Below are 19,557 nucleotides of genomic sequence, written 5' to 3'. Positions count from 1 at the left end.
ATATTGAAATATGACATATGATGTAATCTCACATCTTTAAACGGTTTAAATATCAGAACCGAAGAAAAAATCCGTATATATTAGAATGTTATTTAAATATTGGTAATTTCTTGGCCATGGGATCACAACAAAACACTGTGAGTCGCATCACATGTTTATAGCAGACGTAAACTACATGGATACAGTTATCATTGAAAAACACACATATATATATATCAACTATAGAACTTCCGATTCCAATGATATGGGATTGTTGATAAACGAAATAAATTTTATTTAGCCGTTTAAAGAGATACCATTATTTAAAGCATTGTTTGACGGATTTCGTACCAGAAGCCTTCTCTATCGTTTTCCTCCTCAGGAAAAGTTATAGTTTTACAGTACTTATACGCACTCGTTATGTATTCCGGAACATGCCGGAAGTCGATATCTTTAAATATCATTAAGAGACAGTCAGGATGTTTTCTTGTCACACGTTCACTTATACACGTATTAAATACGAATTCACACCAGTTGTCGGTAAGGAAGTCCTCAGTTATTACAAACACTAGTTTCTCGCTTGCCGGTAAGCACTCAGACAATTGCCTCATCATGTATCTATTTTGTTCAAAGTCTCTCTCTTGCCAGCAAAACCGGACATTGTTTTCAGCTTCCAATTCTTCCATTTTAGTTAAAAATGACGTACGGCACCACCAATCGTCCTCGGAACACACTATAAACGATTTAAATCTGTATTGTATTAAAGCATCCACTTCTACTGCTGCTGGCTTATTCAGATTTCTCCAGAAGAAATATTGTATTTTCCATCTAAATTTAAAAGCAAATGATGACACTACTAGGAACAATAACAAGATACTAATTCCAGAAATTGCAAAAACTATCCAAAAAGACTCATCTTGACAATTTCCTAAATACAACGAATAATTAACATTGACATGATGTAGCATTACAGTGGAGCCGTTAGGTAGGGTACAAGTGTAATTACTATGGTGATCCAGCATCACATTGGTGTTGTAAATCCAGAAAACAAAGTCCAATGTGTCGCATGTACAAGCGAAGGGATTTCCATTCATTAGGATCCTGATGTTACGTTCGGGTCGAGAGTTCATCTGCTCTAACCATGCCCGTGTATGCTTCCTTAGGAATATCAGCTTATTGAACCTTAGGTCTATCTCTATAAGATTATCCAAATTATACAGACCTTTGGGGAAATCATTGAAGAAGTTCCATGAGAGACTGATCTTATTCACTCTCTCTAAGCCCTGCACACTTTCCTCGTCTAGCATAGACAGATGGTTCAAGGACATGTCTACCTCTTCCACCTGCCGGATGTCTTTAAATATGTAATTCCTGTTACTAAAGGCGCGGTCTAGATTGGCATTTTGAATTACAAGTCGATGGACCCATTTCAGATTCCCTAAAAGCATTCGTCCAGAAGAACCGAAATCCATACTAGAAACGTTCATGTACTCAACGCGAACTCCCATGATTCGGAAATCCTCACTTAATATAGTTGTTCCTGAGATATCTAACAATCTTAATACAGGACCGTTAGATAGATCAAGATCACAGTCAAGAAAGAAGGGGAATAGTAAGTGAGTCAAACGTATGTACTTCATGTTTCTCCCGAGTTCTAAAGGCATGACACACCTAAATGTCGTCTGCTTGTTCTGAATCGCCAAGCTGTTATCATCTATATTTGAATTCATTGAAAACTTAATCGCTACGTAAGAATAATCAAGTTCTTCTAGGTTAACACTTTTTGCATAAAACGACATGATGCTGAATGCAAAGCGTGGAAATGTAAACATGAAGTTGTTTTCTGACAACGTCATGCGCTTTAAGCAACTGAAATCGTCAAAGAGTTCCAGGGTACCGACTTCAATTTCAACAATGCCGTTATTGCCTACGTTAATGTCCTCCACACACAGCTGACGGTAGTATCTAGTCATCTCTTTCGTGACTTTTACCGTGTAATCAATATTATACATCCACAGTAATAGTAGGGGATTCACATTGTACAAGTTGAGTACTTTCATTTTCCTAACAGGGCTGCTATTGTTTTTAGTCAATGTGAGGCCATAAAGAATTTCCATAGCAACCTGAAATGTTATATAAGAACGTGAAAGATCCAGGTATTGAAGTGTCGGAAAATGTTGTAAGAAAGCCTTCTCGATCTTAACAAAATAGCGGTCATTCACCTGGCAATCCGACATGTCCAAATACGTCAATGATCCGAGCTTACGAAAATGTTTAAATGTATCATTTTTAATGCGCATTAATACACATTGCTTGAAGGTCAGTTTCGTGAGATTTGTCATGTTTCCAAAGCCTGATTCAAATATAGGGTTGGGTAAAAGGTCAATATGGAGTTCACGTAGATGTGGCAGAGTGGCGAACACAGCATCCGGGTATAGTGCTGTTTCATCCAAAGGCAAATTACTATTGTAGGATAAATCCAAATAATACAAAAACGGATTCGGGGTAAATCTAATTTCACCAAATTGAGTATGCAAAATATTGATTTTGTTGTGCCCAATTGAAAGATTTTGGAGTAATGAGAGTCCTGAAAATGTGTTTTTATCCATCGATTTGATTTTATTCCAATTCAAGTTCAGCCATATGAGATTAGATAGATTTTGAAATGATGATGTTTCCAGTTGGGTTATTTCATTTCCTGATAAATCAAGGTATCTAGTGAGATTCGATAGAGCTGGGATCTTATCATAACCACGGTTTGAACAATCTGCTGTTGTCTTGTCGAACGAAATTTCACAAGATTGCCGACAACAGGCCATCGAGATAACCGAGATGAATCCGACGAGTAGCCCACAGTGGGTAGTCATCTGAAACAAAATATATTATCTATAATGCAAAACTATAACACAAATAGGTTTTTGCATTGTCTGAATGCAATATTACTTTCACATTACCGTTCCAACCGGAACCAAAATTGTATATAACATCACATTCCAATAAAAATGCCATGACACTTGTAAGTCGAAAAGTGTCGGGCAAATATTTTTTTTATAAAAAAATCTGTGTTGACACTTTTCAGTCAAAAAGTGACATTACATTTTTTACTCAATGAAGGTATATGGAATTTATAGGAGTATACGAGTGTCCTATTTCAGTTGTGCTTTCTCACGGTCATCAGGTTTTGTGGGATACCTTAGATCTGATAGAACCGTTGTAATTAATTTGTTCTGGGTTCAGGTACGCACAACAGCACATCGTTTTATAGCAGTATTCAGTGTTTGAAGATTATCTAGCATGTAAGTATAAACATTGTTTTATAGCAGTATTCAGTGTTTGAAGACTATCTAGCATGTAAGTATAAACATTGTTTTATAGCAGTATTCAGTGTTTTGAAGACTATCTAGCATGTAAGTATAAACATTGTTTTATAGCAGTATTCAGTGTTTTGAAGACTATCTAGCATGTAAGTATAAACACCGTTTTATAGCAGTATTCAGTGTTTGAAGACTATCTAGCATGTAAGTTAAAACATTGTTTTATAGCAGTATTCAGTGTTTGAAGACTATCTAGCATGTAAGTATAAACATTGTTTTATAGCAGTATTCAGTGTTTTGAAGACTATCTAGCATGTAAGTTAAAACAATGTTTTATAGCAGTATTCAGTGTTTGAAGTCTATCTAGCATGTAAGTATAAACATTGTTTTATAGCAGTATTCAGTGTTTGAAGATTATCTAGCATGTAAGTTAAAACAATGTTTTATAGCAGTATTCAGTGTTTGAAGACTATCTAGCATCTAAGTATAAACATTGTTTTATAGCAGTATTCAGTGTTTTGAAGATTATCCATCATGTAAGTATAAACACCGTTTTATAGCAGTATTCAGTGTTTTGAAGATTATCCATCATGTAAGTATAAACACCGTTTTATAGCAGTATTCAGTGTTTTGAAGTCTATCTAGCATGTAAGTATAAACATTGTTTTATAGCAGTATTCAGTGTTTTGAAGACTATCTAGCATGTAAGTATAAACACCGTTTTATAGCAGTATTCAGTGTTTTGAAGACTATCTAGCATGTAAGTATAAACACCGTTTTATAGCAGTATTCAGTGTTTTGAAGACTATCTAGCATGTAAGTTAAAACATTGTTTTATAGCAGTATTCAGTGTTTGAAGACTATCTAGCATGTAAGTTAAAACATTGTTTTATAGCAGTATTCAGTGTTTGAAGACTATCTAGCATGTAAGTTAAAACATTGTTTTATAGCAGTATTCAGTGTTTTGAAGACTATCTAGCATGTAAGTTAAAACATTGTTTTATAGCAGTATTCAGTGTTTGAAGACTATCTAGCATGTAAGTATAAACATCGTTTTATAGCAGTATTCAGTGTTTTGAAGTTTATTTAGGATGTAAGTATAAACATCGTTTTATAGCAGTATTCAGTGTTTTGAAGACTATCTAGCATGTAAGTATAAACATTGTTTTATAGCAGTATTCAGTGTTTTGAAGACTATCTAGCATGTAAGTATAAACATCGTTTTATAGCAGTATTCAGTGTTTTGAAGACTATCTAGCATGTAAGTATAAACATTGTTTTATAGCAGTATTCAGTGTTTTGAAGACTATCTAGCATGTAAGTATAAACATTGTTTTATAGCAGTATTCAGTGTTTTGAAGACTATCTAGCATGTAAGTATAAACATTGTTTAATAGCAGTATTCAGTGTTTTGAAGTCTATCTAGCATGTAAGTATAAACATTGTTTTATAGCAGTATTCAGTGTTTTGAAGACTATCTAGCATGTAAGTATAAACATTGTTTTATAGCAGTATTCAGTGTTTTGAAGACTATCTAGCATGTAAGTATAAACATTGTTTTATAGCAGTATTCAGTGTTTTGAAGTCTATCTAGCATGTAAGTATAAACATTGTTTTATAGCAGTATTCAGTGTTTTGAAGACTATCTAGCATGTAAGTATAAACATTGTTTTATAGCAGTATTCAGTGTTTTGAAGTCTATCTAGCATGTAAGTATAAACATTGTTTTATAGCAGTATTCAGTGTTTGAAGACTATCTAGCATGTAAGTATAAACATCGTTTTATAGCAGTATTCAGTGTTTTGAAGTCTATCTAGCATGTAAGTATAAACATTGTTTTATAGCAGTATTCAGTGTTTTGAAGACTATCTAGCATGTAAGTATAAACATCGTTTTATAGCAGTATTCAGTGTTTTGAAGTCTATCTAGCATGTAAGTATAAACATTGTTTTATAGCAGTATTCAGTGTTTTGAAGACTATCTAGCATGTAAGTATAAACATTGTTTTATAGCAGTATTCAGTGTTTTGAAGACTATCTAGCATGTAAGTATAAACATTGTTTTATAGCAGTATTCAGTGTTTTGAAGTCTATCTAGCATGTAAGTATAAACATTGTTTTATAGCAGTATTCAGTGTTTTGAAGACTATCTAGCATGTAAGTATAAAACATTGTTTTTTATAGCAGTATTCAGTGTTTTGAAGTCTATCTAGCATGTAAGTATAAACATTGTTTTATAGCAGTATTCAGTGTTTGAAGACTATCTAGCATGTAAGTATAAACATCGTTTTATAGCAGTATTCAGTGTTTTGAAGTCTATCTAGCATGTAAGTATAAACATTGTTTTATAGCAGTATTCAGTGTTTTGAAGACTATCTAGCATGTAAGTATAAACATTGTTTTATAGCAGTATTCAGTGTTTTGAAGACTATCTAGCATGTAAGTATAAACATTGTTTTATAGCAGTATTCAGTGTTTTGAAGTCTATCTAGCATGTAAGTATAAACATTGTTTTATAGCAGTATTCAGTGTTTTGAAGACTATCTAGCATGTAAGTATAAACATTGTTTTATAGCAGTATTCAGTGTTTTGAAGTCTATCTAGCATGTAAGTATAAACATTGTTTTATAGCAGTATTCAGTGTTTGAAGACTATCTAGCATGTAAGTATAAACATCGTTTTATAGCAGTATTCAGTGTTTTGAAGTCTATCTAGCATGTAAGTATAAACATTGTTTTATAGCAGTATTCAGTGTTTGAAGACTATCTAGCATGTAAGTATAAACATCGTTTTATAGCAGTATTCAGTGTTTTGAAGTCTATCTAGCATGTAAGTATAAACATTGTTTTATAGCAGTATTCAGTGTTTTGAAGACTATCTAGCATGTAAGTATAAACATTGTTTTATAGCAGTATTCAGTGTTTTGAAGACTATCTAGCATGTAAGTATAAACATTGTTTTATAGCAGTATTCAGTGTTTTGAAGTCTATCTAGCATGTAAGTATAAACATTGTTTTATAGCAGTATTCAGTGTTTTGAAGACTATCTAGCATGTATGTATAAACATTGTTTTATAGCAGTATTCAGTGTTTTGAAGACTATCTAGCATGTAAGTATAAACATCGTTTTATAGCAGTATTCAGTGTTTTGAAGTCTATCTAGCATGTAAGTATAAACATTGTTTTATAGCAGTATTCAGTGTTTGAAGACTATCTAGCATGTAAGTTAAAACAATGTTTTATAGCAGTATTTAGTGTTTTGAAGACTATCTAGCAGGTAAGTATAAACATCGTTGACTTTAAACAGAAACAAAATAAGTATTAAAGTTTCTATGACATTAAAAAAGTCGTTTATTTTCTAAACTAGGCAATGTTCTTGAGATGTCGAATGCCCTAATGTCAAATGTATTACAAAAATCCTATGGTAAGCACTCCCCATTGAATATTACACTATAAAGTACATCAAATAGGACGCTTTTTACAATGCATATTGTCATTTCATATATATGTAATTAACCAAGATTACACTTGTAATTACTTACCGTAGAGCTTAGAGTACCAGACAATAAAAACTAACGAGTCATTTATATGTAATCGATCGTTACAGGAGACTCTGGTAGTAAGGATACTAATTTTCTTTTCTTCTGAATATAATATGTTTAATTATAGAGAACTATGCTACCAATAGATTATTTCAATAATGTTACTAGCACCACTCATTTAATAATTAAAGATATTTTGGATACTGAGTAACATTTCTCCAGATATACATTCAGAAGTAAAATGATTACATAGCATGAAATTTTACACCTACACGCTATGAAAATTCAAATTTATACTTTTCATTTTGTAAATCATCATTTTATAAATATTCTTTCATCTCATTGTCAACCCGTTATGTATAGCACGATTTATGACGGGAATTATTATTTTTCCTTTTTTAAAATGTGATAAATACTGTTGTTTGCCGCCTTTCATAAACTTAATCCTGCCGATTAAACCTGAAAACAGAATACCTTCGATGCTGTATCGCATTGACATTCCTCTCATTCCTCAACCTCACAGTAAAAAATGTGTCATGACAATTTTGACTAAAAGGTGTCATGACAGATTTTTTTATCAAAAAATTATTTGCTAGACATTTTTCGACTAGAAAGTGTCATGACATTTTTATTTTACCAAAAAATAATGGCAGGCCGCTCTCGGCCATCGTACTTTTTTTTATGACATGTTCATATAATAATGTGATATTACATCATCATTGCCATCTTCTTCTTCATCATCACATCATCATTGTCATCACACCACCGTCAACATCATAGTCATTAAACTCATCATTTCCATCATCGTCATAATCATCATCAACAACATAAAATATCATCATTATCATCAAACTTGTCATCATCATCATCCTCATCATCCTTGTCATCATCATCATCATCATCATCATCCTTGTCATCATCATCTTCATCATCATCCTCATCATCATCATAATTCATCAAACATCATTATCTTCATCCTCATCATTGTCATGATCATAATCATCAAAAAGAACATCATCATCATCAACTATATGTAGTTATCCTCAATAATTAGTCACATTATCTTCATCTACATAAATAACATCAACATCATCTTCAGCATCATCAGCCATATTATTGTCATGTCTCGTTTTGTTATTTGACATACACAACTCTATACTACCACATCCACACACCGATTCAAAAACATACATTCAATAATATATATACCAGAGAGAGAGAATGAGAGAGAGAGAGAAAGAGAGAGAGAGTAATGACTATATTAAAGAGTCTATAGATGGAGGTTGCAGTTATGTAAACTTTTGTATAAATACTTAAAGAAGTGTGTTAAAATAATTTTGTAATAAAGTCTATTTTATCTCATACTGTCAGGGATTTAGTGAAGTTTCTATAAGTTTAATCCATTTTATCCAATTACGGTTACATTTTTCTATGTATTTATTACCTTTACCAATACTAATATATTTCTGAATATCATAATTTTCCTTTATAATAGATTTTAATGATGCTACTGACAGGTTTTGTTGAAAACACCTAGATCTATAAATGTACTGTTTCATGATTAGTAAAATCAGATTATCAATTTTACAATACATGTTTTTATTGTTTGTTACCCCGAAGAGAATGGTTTCTTTATTGAAGGAAAAATGAATAAGTAATGCACAAAGTAAAAATTCAAAGTGTTCAAAAAAAAGTTGTACTTCGCTGCATTCCCAAAATAAATGTGTTATTGTTTCTATCTCTGTCTTACAAAAAAGCAGTGTGGATTGTCAGATAAACCAATTTTAAATAAATATGAGTTTGTTGTATTGCAGCCATTGCAGTCTTTAACTTGTAGTAACTCGGAAAGGAGTAGAATATATTTTTTCCAAGTTTCATCATTAATTTAAAATAAGTTATTCCATTTTCTTTTGCCCGCGGACATAGTGTTATTTTGACGAAGTATACGGTAGAATTCTTTAGATATTATTTTATGTTTAATGAAAAATTCTCAATTGTTTGGTATAATTGGATATGACAAATAGACATTGTCAAGTTGTTTGTGTGTTAGGTATTCTCTACATGAGTTTATAATTCCCAGGTAACTTATAAAGTTAGTATTTACATTAAATCTATCAGTGAATTCTTGAAAATTGTAAAAACTTAATGAGTATGGATATTTCAAAAGGTCATTAAGAAAAACAACACCTTTCTGATACCAGTCTTTATAAAATACCATCTTCCTGTCAATTACTATATCATTATTGTACCAAATTGGTGTTCAATATTTCAGGAGTATCATTTAACTGGTTTTTTTCTCCATAAAGCAGTTCAAAGAATTAAAAACATCTTTCCAAAATTGATTTTTACATTTAGATTCACATTCTTTAATATATCCTTCTCCACAATTCGCCAGCTTGACTATGTCAATATTTTTACCTAAAATCCTTTGCCATTTACTTGACCTTGTATATAATCTTCTTATCCATGTTAACTTTAGAGCTTTGATAAAAGACAATATATCTATCATTTTGAGACCACCATCACTATATTCTTTTATAACAATATCTCTCTTAATTTTGTCCACTTTACTGTTCCAGAGAAAATGATAGGTGATTAAGTTGCGAAATAAGTAGTGATTTGACAACTTGTACTTTACCAATAGGTGTAAGTATTCTTTTATTCCAATTATTCAAAAGTGATTTATTTTTGACTAGTTATTTGTCAATTCATTTTAACTATTCTATGCAGATCTATATTGAAATCAATATCCAACATTGTAAATGTTGTTTTTCCCCCAATTCAAGTTCTACTCCGAACAAAATTGTTCCTCACTATATTTTTTACTCCCTATCTATATTACTTCAGTCTTATTTTTGTTTATTTTCAAGCCAGATATTTCTGCATATTTTTTAATTCACTCAATGATTCATTCAATGATTGTTTTGACCCATCTAGAATAATTGAAGTGTCATCGGCGTACTGGGATAGTAATATAGGGGTGTTTTCAATATTAATACCCTTAATATTTACATTATTTCGAATTCTAATTCCTAACACTTCTGCACAAAGTATAAATAAATATGGGGAGACAGGATCTCCTTGACGACAACCTCGATTTATAATAAAAAAAATGAAGACAAACTTCCTCCCTGATTAACTGCAGAGTTAAAACCATTTTGAAAAATATTAACCCATTTACGTATATCATTTCCAAAATTGAAAAATTTAAGTACTTTGTCAATAAAATCCCAGCTGACTGAATCAAAAGCTTTTTCAAAATCAACATTTAACAACATGCCTGGAATGTAATTTTCATTTGCATAAATCATAATATCGTAAATGATTCTAGTATTTTCCCCAATATACCTATCTGATATAAATCCAGACTGGTCAGTATTGATTATGGTGTCTAATACTTTCCTTATTCTATTGGCGAAAGTGCCTGAAGCGATTTTATATATAGTATTTAAAAGTGAAATAGGTCTCCAATTTTTCAAGTACTGCCTTGGTTTATCTCCCTTTGGTAAACAAGTTATGATTCTCTGCCTTCGTGTGATTGAAAGTTTGTTTATGTTAAACCCATGTTGAATTGACCGAACTACAAAGTGACCTAGCTGTTTCCAAAAACATTTTAAAAATTCCACAGTGAAGCCATCTGAGCCTGGGCTTTTATTATTTTTCATTTTTAAGGTAATACCTGCTTCTTCATAGGTTATGTTGCCCTCTAAACTTTTGGATTCTGAACAATTTAATTTTGGTATATTGTCATAATCAAGATATTAATTTAAGTTGGTATTGAGTAAATCTTAATCCTCTGAAAACAAGTTTTTATAATATTCTTTTACTTCAGTTTATACTTCATCTTGGTCTCTAATTATGCTCCCATTTTCTTTTTCAATTACTGATATAATTTTTGTGGTGAAGTTTCTGTTTTCCAAACTTAAAAAATATTTAGATGGTTTCTCCCCCTCCTCAACCCATTTTACTTTAGATCTTAATATACTGCCTTTCAAATTATATTTCCTTAGGGACTCTAGTTCTTTCTGTGCTTGTGATAAGTCTTCTAAGTTAACATTTTTTGGTCCTCTAATTCTTTAATCTTTTCCCTTAATGATATTTCTTGGCTCATTCTTTGTTTTTTCTTTTAAGATGAGTATGATATAGATTTCCCCCTGATCTCAAATAATAGAGTTTCTAGAAATAATTGATCGTCTATTGAAAATTGTATATTTTCATCTGAAATGAGAGGTAAATGTTCAAGATTAAGGCATACTGCATTTTAATATCTATTATATGTTTATTGATATTATTAAGATATTCTAAATCATGTAATAATGAGTTATTAAATTTCCATAGCCTTTTACCTTTTCGAAATTCATTAAAAACTAAAGTTATGTTTGGTATGGAATGATCAGATCGATATCCTGGTTCAATATTTGTTTTTTGTATACTTGAAGTAAGACTATCTGAAACTAAAAAGTAATCTAATCTTGCCTGCTTTACTGGCCTTGTTCTCCTCCAAGTAAACCGTTTACTATCTGGATGGTTGTTTCTATATATATCGATTAATCCTAGGTCATGTATCATATCAAAAACTTTTTCCCTAGCCCCAGGATTATTCACATGTACACAATTAGAACAATCTAGACTTGGGTCTAACACTAAATTAAAATCTCCGCAAATGATGAACGAGTCATTTCCAAATTCATATGCAACATCTAGTAATTTGCTATAAAAAGACAGGGTATCCGAATTTGGACCATACAGATTGATAAGTGTAAAACGTATGTTATCGATAGAGAAATTAAGAACAATAAAATTTCCATCCAAATCATTTTTTGTCTCAAAATTATTATTGATTAAAACTGCCACTTCCCTGGAGTTTGAATTAAAAGAGCTAAAATAACAAGTGTATCCCCATTCTGATTTTATAATAGTTTCGATTTCTGGAGTAAAGTGCGTATCTTGGATGCAGTATATATTAGAATTCAAGCTTTTAAAATATGAGAACACGTCTTCTCTCTTAAACTTGTCACCCAAACCCCGACAGTTAGCACTAAGAATTTTAACTTCTTCCATGTGTTAGAATGTATTCAGCTCTGCTAACCTGCCAGCGATAGATTTTTTCTTCATTTAGTTGATAGAAGGACGGTATAAAGTAAGGATAGAGGAAAGAATAGACTGTAAAGAAGAAAGGATAGATAACAAGATAGTTGTGGTATCTAAATGACATGAAAAGAGGTCAAATCGGTAGCGACAACCATACACAGCAGCATGAACTTAACTTCCGGAAGTAATGAAAAACTAATTATAAACTAAGACACATACTGGAGTAGTATTTCCGGAAACAATATTTATAATATCAAGCGACTTTAATTTCTGAGTTCAGAAGGGACTTATCCATACATTCACAACCTCTCATAAGAAAGAATGCTAAGTTCACAGGTAAAAAAAACTTATCTAAAAATTTCATATGCATACAAAACATATACTGTACACATTGCTCGACTTCCGGAAATGACAAATGTAGTCGGGGGCCGTCGGCACCCTCCGTGAATAAGTTCTCGGAAATTGCCGACGTCTCCCGATTGATCACAAAAGATGTAATGTAATAAAAAAAAATAACATCGTTTCCCGAAAGAATTTGAATTTGTACATGGATCGTAGTGAATCTTTCTGATATTTCGATTAAATATACGCTTTATATATAATTTAATATTGATTCGATGCATTGTAGAGCGATTCATAGCGTAAATTGTATAAGCTTCTAGGCCAACTGTATCTTTTATACATGTGTATACGGATTACAATATACCGACGTACAAAACATTATGTAAGTGAATTTAGAAGTATTTCATAGAAGTACAATTTCAATATAAATTAAATGAAAAGGCCCAAAATAACGAGCATAACTTGTATATCTAATTTTGACATCAATTTAAATTGATTATCAAATATCGGTATAATACATCCATAAACACATGTTAAAAAGACTTACCTTTGATCAGAATATATTTAAATCCATGAAGTGAATATTACTCACTCGGTAAACTCCTACAAACACAATGAGCACACTTTCACTCGCGAAATATATAATTTCAATGTAAATATAAACTGTATGAAAAAAGTGCCATCGTACTTACCTGATCTGGTTAGACTGTTCCGACGATACCTCAGTGTTTTTGTCACTGCTCTGGCGATACCTCAGTGCTTATATCTGTCACTGTCCGACAATACCTCATTTACGAGATTTGCGACCCCACTATATACCACAGTTAGACTTATATCAGAATCAGATTCAAACATATATGCAATAGCATCATACGTCATGCTGACGATGGTGTTTAATACCTGTAAATAGATTTCGCGGAATAGAACGCTCTGCTGCACTTCAATGGAACATTAACATCAATGGAAAACCCACTGGAAAATCAATATAAATGAATGTGTGTAGAGCAATATAGGATTGCGTCATGATTATGAACGACAAACTATTTTTAGTACCACGTATCAAGATCAGAATGCATCCATTACTGCAAATTACTGTGAAATATGTCAAAATGGTCGCATGTATATATAAAGAAAAGAAAAACAGGTGAGTGAATGATTTCATTTTTTAATTTTTTTTTTTTTTACTTTTATATTTTGTATTTTGAAATTAGAAAAATCATTAAATAATCTAAAAAAATGGGTTATTGTCGTTTATTTAAACCAACATTAGTACTGCGATTCCGCCATTGAAAAATACAGAGTTATCTGCCCTTTGTGTATGGATATTGATTATGACGACATGATTACGCAATCTCCTCTGAACAATATGTCGTTACTATGTCAAGTCAATCTAACATTTATTGAAGGTGCAATGTGTATCCCGTATTTAATCGAATTCTGTCAGATATCTATATATTTATATAAGATATTTCATATACAATAAAGATATTTAATATCTATATAAGGACATGTATACGAGATATCTTCTATGAATTCAACATAACACATGTTGACCAAAACCTCAGTAAACAAATGTTTAATTTCATTACGCTTACATAACAAAAATATGTAGCAATTTACCAGTCAGTTACTTACTATGTACCAACTCCTGACATATTGCTCTCTATTGCCTCATTGACCGCTAGTTGAGAAGAAGACACGTATGAAAATTGCGAGGCTGTATTGCATGAATAGCCATGTAAAACTACAGGCAAACGCATTTTTGTTTTAATAAAAACCTAATTACTAACAGACGTCTTGGTAATATTCTCTAAAATCAAGGCTAGTAACTCGGTCACGTGACCTTCGGCACCTAACTTTATTTTAAGCGATTAAAAACACATTTATTCCAACTAACTTACTACAATTTTTAGGTACAAAAACCAACATTTAATCCCTCAGAAACATGTTATACACATGGAGGCTGGCAAAGTTGGGGCCTTGTGATCACCCTTCAAATTACAAACACAGGGCGGCTCTCACTCACTACAAAACTTATAGTCAGACTCATCTCCTTATCCCATAATATAAACATTTACCATTTACACACTGATATTAATTTATTTTCCGACAGGACAGAGAAATTATATGTTTACCTTTTCAAAGTTCCACATTATATTTTATATAACTGTGTACATATGTAAAGGCGACTGACAAAATGGGCCCAGATGAGGAAAAATCACATTTTCATATTGTCACATTTTCATTTACTTAATGGTGTGTAGATCACGTTTAGAAAATATTAAAGCCGCGGGACGAAGCATTTCAGAGATATGCGACTTTAAATGAGGCAATATGTACATTCTTTAATGACAAAATTAGCGACGTCAAACCATCACGTCATGATCATTGACGTCATGTCACAAGCCTGCCAATGATGTTATATAAAAACATATACATGTGTATATGACTATGCTTTGGACTGGAATTTAATACTTGTAATTTATCAACAAAGTTTAGCTTTAGCTCGATCTGTACATTATGTAACTACATCAATTGATCTGTGACACGTACATCTAGTTCTACGATTTGACTGAGTGACACACTGCGTGCTGTGTGTAACAAAAATATCCGTGTGTACTCTAGTTTCGTGGTTTAAAACTTTCAAATGTTTTCGTGTGTAGATATATTTATAGTTCGCCAATGATACCATTAATACATCAAATATGATAATTTGTTTTTATATACATGGTTCCACAGCAACTGCCATAAGAACAACTGCATGAGGAAATTTTTATGCAATATATTAATTTGTCTATATTCGTATTCAAAATTTCACAAAAACCGAAGATCTGTGCATTTAATAAGGGGGTAACTTATTTTACAAACTTTAATAATGATTGGAACATTAGAAAATACTGCTTGTTTCTACATAAATAAAAACTGTTTAGAGGCTTAATTGTATTTTGAAGTCATATTTGTACATGTATAATAAACTAGTATATCACGTCATATATTGTAAAGTTTGGTTTATTTTTGTTTTATGTCCTATAAACAACCAGGTTAATTTAATGACGTGGCAGGTTAAGATGGTTGAAAACCGGAGTATCCGCAGAAAAAACATCGACCTACGGCCAGTATCTTGCAACTGCCCTACGTGAGATTCGCGACCCAGAGGTAGAGGGCTAGTGGTAGAACGCTATAGTGTATCCACTCCGTCACCGCCACCCAAAAGTTACGGTTAAAGGAATGATATCTTGATAAGAAAACTTTACTGGCAAACTTGCAGACTAAACTTTAAACGTTAATTAAGAATCTAATTAGCATTAGATCTAGATAGCTCTGGTCACTCATTCTTCGCTGCTCTAGTCCATTTAGCCTGTTAGGTCACCCAAAGTGAAAGCCAGGCTAAAGCCAAATGTACAATTTACAGTTATTATTACTATATGACATTAATCAATTTGCAAATTATTAGGAACGACCACATTGTAAATCATGAAATGTTTAGAATATATGAATCCATCATGATTTATACGAAATTATCATAGTCATATAAACATTTGATACTAAAAAAAGAATAATCATAAAATCGCTTTAACCACGTTACGTTACATTACGTCAGTCTTATTTTGTTACACTATACATTCGCACTGTGTCGAACATAATCACACCTGTGGGGCTCAAAAATATATATAAAAAAATAGCTATCTATACTTAGCCTTCGTTTGCTATTTAGTGATCTAACAAGATCTTCATATCCTCGTAAGTTCAGCGATATAACGCGTTAATATCACATAATAATTCGCGAAATAAATTATTGTTACTACTTTAATAACTCCAACCGACTTTCGTAGATCAGAAACTGGCCGGTGACCTCATAGTCATAATTTATAAATACATGTTCTATTTCGTTGAGGTTGGACATACATATTTCAAATAATTGTTACATTTTAAGAACGTTAAACAATATTTTGTCTTTTGATTTTTTTACTAGATGTGTAATTGTGAAGTTAAAACATCTTTACAATGTTAATGTCTGTAGATCGGCCTAGATAAATATGTAATGTTTAGTTTGACCGCCTTTACATTTCTCCATTTATTTGCTTCATAATATCGTAACAAAATTGATGAAAATGTACAAAAATAAATCTAGGCCATCGAAGATCGAGTCATTGATAAAATGTTTGTCGATATCTAGTTTGTAGAGTTTGGTTACGTCACAGGTTTACGACGCGCAAAAAATACTAAAAATACTGAAAGGTTGTTTACTTAGCCCTGTATCCCATTTCCAGAAAATGGGGTAATTAATTTTAAAATGCTCTGAACACAAAAAAATCATCCGATCTGAATATTTTTAGCTAACATTAAAGACAATTCCTTACTGTTCACTATGGTATATGATATGATGGGAGTACGTTATTACGAGGGTTCGTGTAAAAATCGTTAGTCGGAAAAGTACACGCTACATCCCCAGGTCATGATTCCCTAATGAGCACAGACCGTATAAAACCGCCATCTATTAAACGAATGCATCACTGAAGTGCAGATCCTCAATATAAACTCACTTACTTATAAAAATTGCACATTGATATTCCTTAGCGATCCCCACACTCCATTTATTGCCATGCAGACCAGATGATCACCGATCTCAGCCATTTTGTGTCTGTCGTCTCCGATTTGGTACCAGCTCTCTGATTGACTCCGAGGAGCGAGTGGACCAATCAGAGAACGGGTGATGCATTCCTTGTTATCATCGTCGCATAGTTCTACAAGAAAACTTATTCTCGAACAAAATTAATGATTATCCATTATATCCATTATAGGTGTTCTATAGTTATTTATATATATACCTCTCCTCTCTCTCTACTAGAATTGCATATCTATACATGTAAAGAGAAAAAAAATAGAGCCAAACGCCTGTGGTTCATCTACAGAATTCAATTATCGGCTGATGAAATCTGCATCCTTGTCGTCTAAGATTTCTGAAGAAATACTTCTAACACATTTTGTTGCCTTTATTTTGTCTTTAAAACAACCACCATTGTCTGCATTTTAAGTTTCCGCACTCGTGATATTTTTCGCTACATGCATATTATTATGTATATCAATGTATGCAGTATAATTTAAGTGACGTTTACGGCTTTGATTTTCGATATTTCATTTCAAATATATAACGACATAATGCAAAATATTATTAACTTGCGAAAGAACAAAGCATTCGAAATTTCCATAATATCCGTGGAGAAACAATATTGTCAAAAATGTTAAACTGTATTCAATTTATTTATAAATATTTTTGTATGGATCCTATGACATGTGGCATACTGAAATTTCAGTCGAAGAACTGTGTTAACCACTGACTGAGATCAATCAGGATTTTTTCACTCTTATCTTTGATTGATTTCCATAAATTTATTAATTGTCATCTCTACAAACGAAGAGAAAAACAAACCTAATATTTTTTATATCTTATGTGCTGAATATTTTTAGTTTGCCAGAAAGTACCTACATGTATATACTGATCACCCGACCCTCACTAGTCTACCCTTCATATTACATATATGTATGTATTAATATTGTACAGGTAGTTAAATTTATACATAAAATGCGGGCTTAATGAACCGTAGTTTCTTGAAAGTTTCCGCAAACACACGTGGTGACGTCGGTAGAAAACGTGCGAAATTTCATAACGTCATTCATTCCGACGTCAGCATCTTGGCCCATTTTGTCAGTCGCCGTCACATATAACTGGATAAATACATTTGTAAAAAAAACAATAATAACAATACAATGAAGACATACATTAATAAAACTGTTCTAATATTCAGAGGATACTCAAGACATTATCAGCTCTTCCCGCTCTGATATGCCACTAAAGTTTATATGGGTTGCTTTACATAAAAGTTAAAATAGGATTAATTTGGTTACCAATAGTAATTTTATGGCATCATTGATTAATTATTTCCAAACTATCCAATTTCAATCAATGTGATCACATTGGAATTCAATTTAAAATTATTTGCAACACTGCATCCTTTAAGACACATGGTCGTAACTTTTAAAGGAAATATGAAGAAATTAAGAGAAATTTGCAAGATAGAGCCTATGAACCACTTGATTCAACTCCGGTTGTGGACAAAGCTTGGCAATACTTGGCTGTTAACCTTGAGAAACTTATTGAAATACGTGTACCAGTGAGCAAAGAACAAACTGCGGGCAAATTCCTTAATCAAGAATTGAATCAGGAAGCCATCATCAACTCTGGAAACGATTCATTTGTATCTTCACTGTACAACACCGGAAAACTTCCGACAATATCAAAAAGTCAGAAACGTCGCCACGAAACATACAGGAAAGCAAAATATCTCTTCGAAAAAGATTTGGCAACAAAAATAAAAACAAATCGAAAACTCTTCTGGACTCATGTAAAATCCAAAACTGATAAACGATTAACGTCATGGACAATCCTGATGGAGAACCAACAACTCACTCTAGAGAAATTACAAACGTCCGAAACAACTTCTTTGCAAGCGTCTTTGTAAACGACCATTTGGCCACTGTACCTCCGTTTCCACGTAGACACCATCGGGAACAAATCAACACTATTGATATAACTGAAGACAAAGGCTACAGAGCAATACTCCAAATAAATCCCAAACAGTCACCTGGACCAAACAAGTGATATCCGAAGTTTATCTACGAAAAAGTCGATGTAATAAAAACACCTCTCCAGATAATCTTCAAAAAATCTCTGAATCAAAGTAAATTACCAATCTCCTGGAAAGAAGCTATTGTGAATCCAATCTTTAAAAAAAGGCTTAGGAAAAGACCCTAACAACTAAAGGCCAATTAGTGTGACTTCGGTCCCATCGAAAATTATGCAGAGACTTGTTCGGGATGAGATCGTGAAATATATGAACGACCTAGATCTCTTGTCAAATACCAACATGGTCTTAGATCATGCAGATCGTGTCTCACCCAGCTTTTAGAATCTATGGAGAGATGGATCAGTGAATTGGACGCAACGTAGGCATTATCTATCTGGACTTCACGAAGGCTTTTGACAAGGTGTCGCACAAACTACTATCGTACACACTACAACAATATGGGATAGGAGGAAAATTACTAGTCTGGATTAAAGCCTTTTTGAGGACATGACACAAAGAGTAAAGATTAATGGAAACTTGTCTGACCCCCTACCGGTGACTAGCGGGCCGACACTTTTTCTTGTCTATGTAAATGACATGCCAGATATGATCAACTGTACAATCAAATTATTCGCAGATGATACAAAGCTGTCATATGGAATTCA

At 32.4% G+C, this 19,557-nt stretch overlaps 1 protein-coding gene across 1 annotated transcript; it reads right to left on the bottom strand.

Annotated features, from left to right (window-relative positions):
• Window positions 1-141: 141 nt before the first annotated feature.
• Window positions 142-13,308, bottom strand: LOC138320573 (toll-like receptor 2). Its single transcript, XM_069263635.1, has 2 exons — window positions 12,959-13,308; window positions 142-2,846 (listed from the first exon to the last, which is right to left on the bottom strand). Exon 2 carries the CDS (start codon window positions 2,844-2,846, stop codon window positions 303-305), a length of 2,544 nt encoding a protein of 847 aa, XP_069119736.1. The 5' UTR covers window positions 12,959-13,308; the 3' UTR covers window positions 142-302.
• Between the last annotated feature and the right edge of the window lie 6,249 nt (window positions 13,309-19,557).

Source organism: Argopecten irradians, chromosome 4 (genome assembly GCF_041381155.1).
Source record: "Argopecten irradians isolate NY chromosome 4, Ai_NY, whole genome shotgun sequence".
NCBI lineage: Eukaryota > Metazoa > Mollusca > Bivalvia > Pectinida > Pectinidae > Argopecten > Argopecten irradians.
This window is presented reverse-complemented; position numbering and strand designations above follow the sequence as displayed.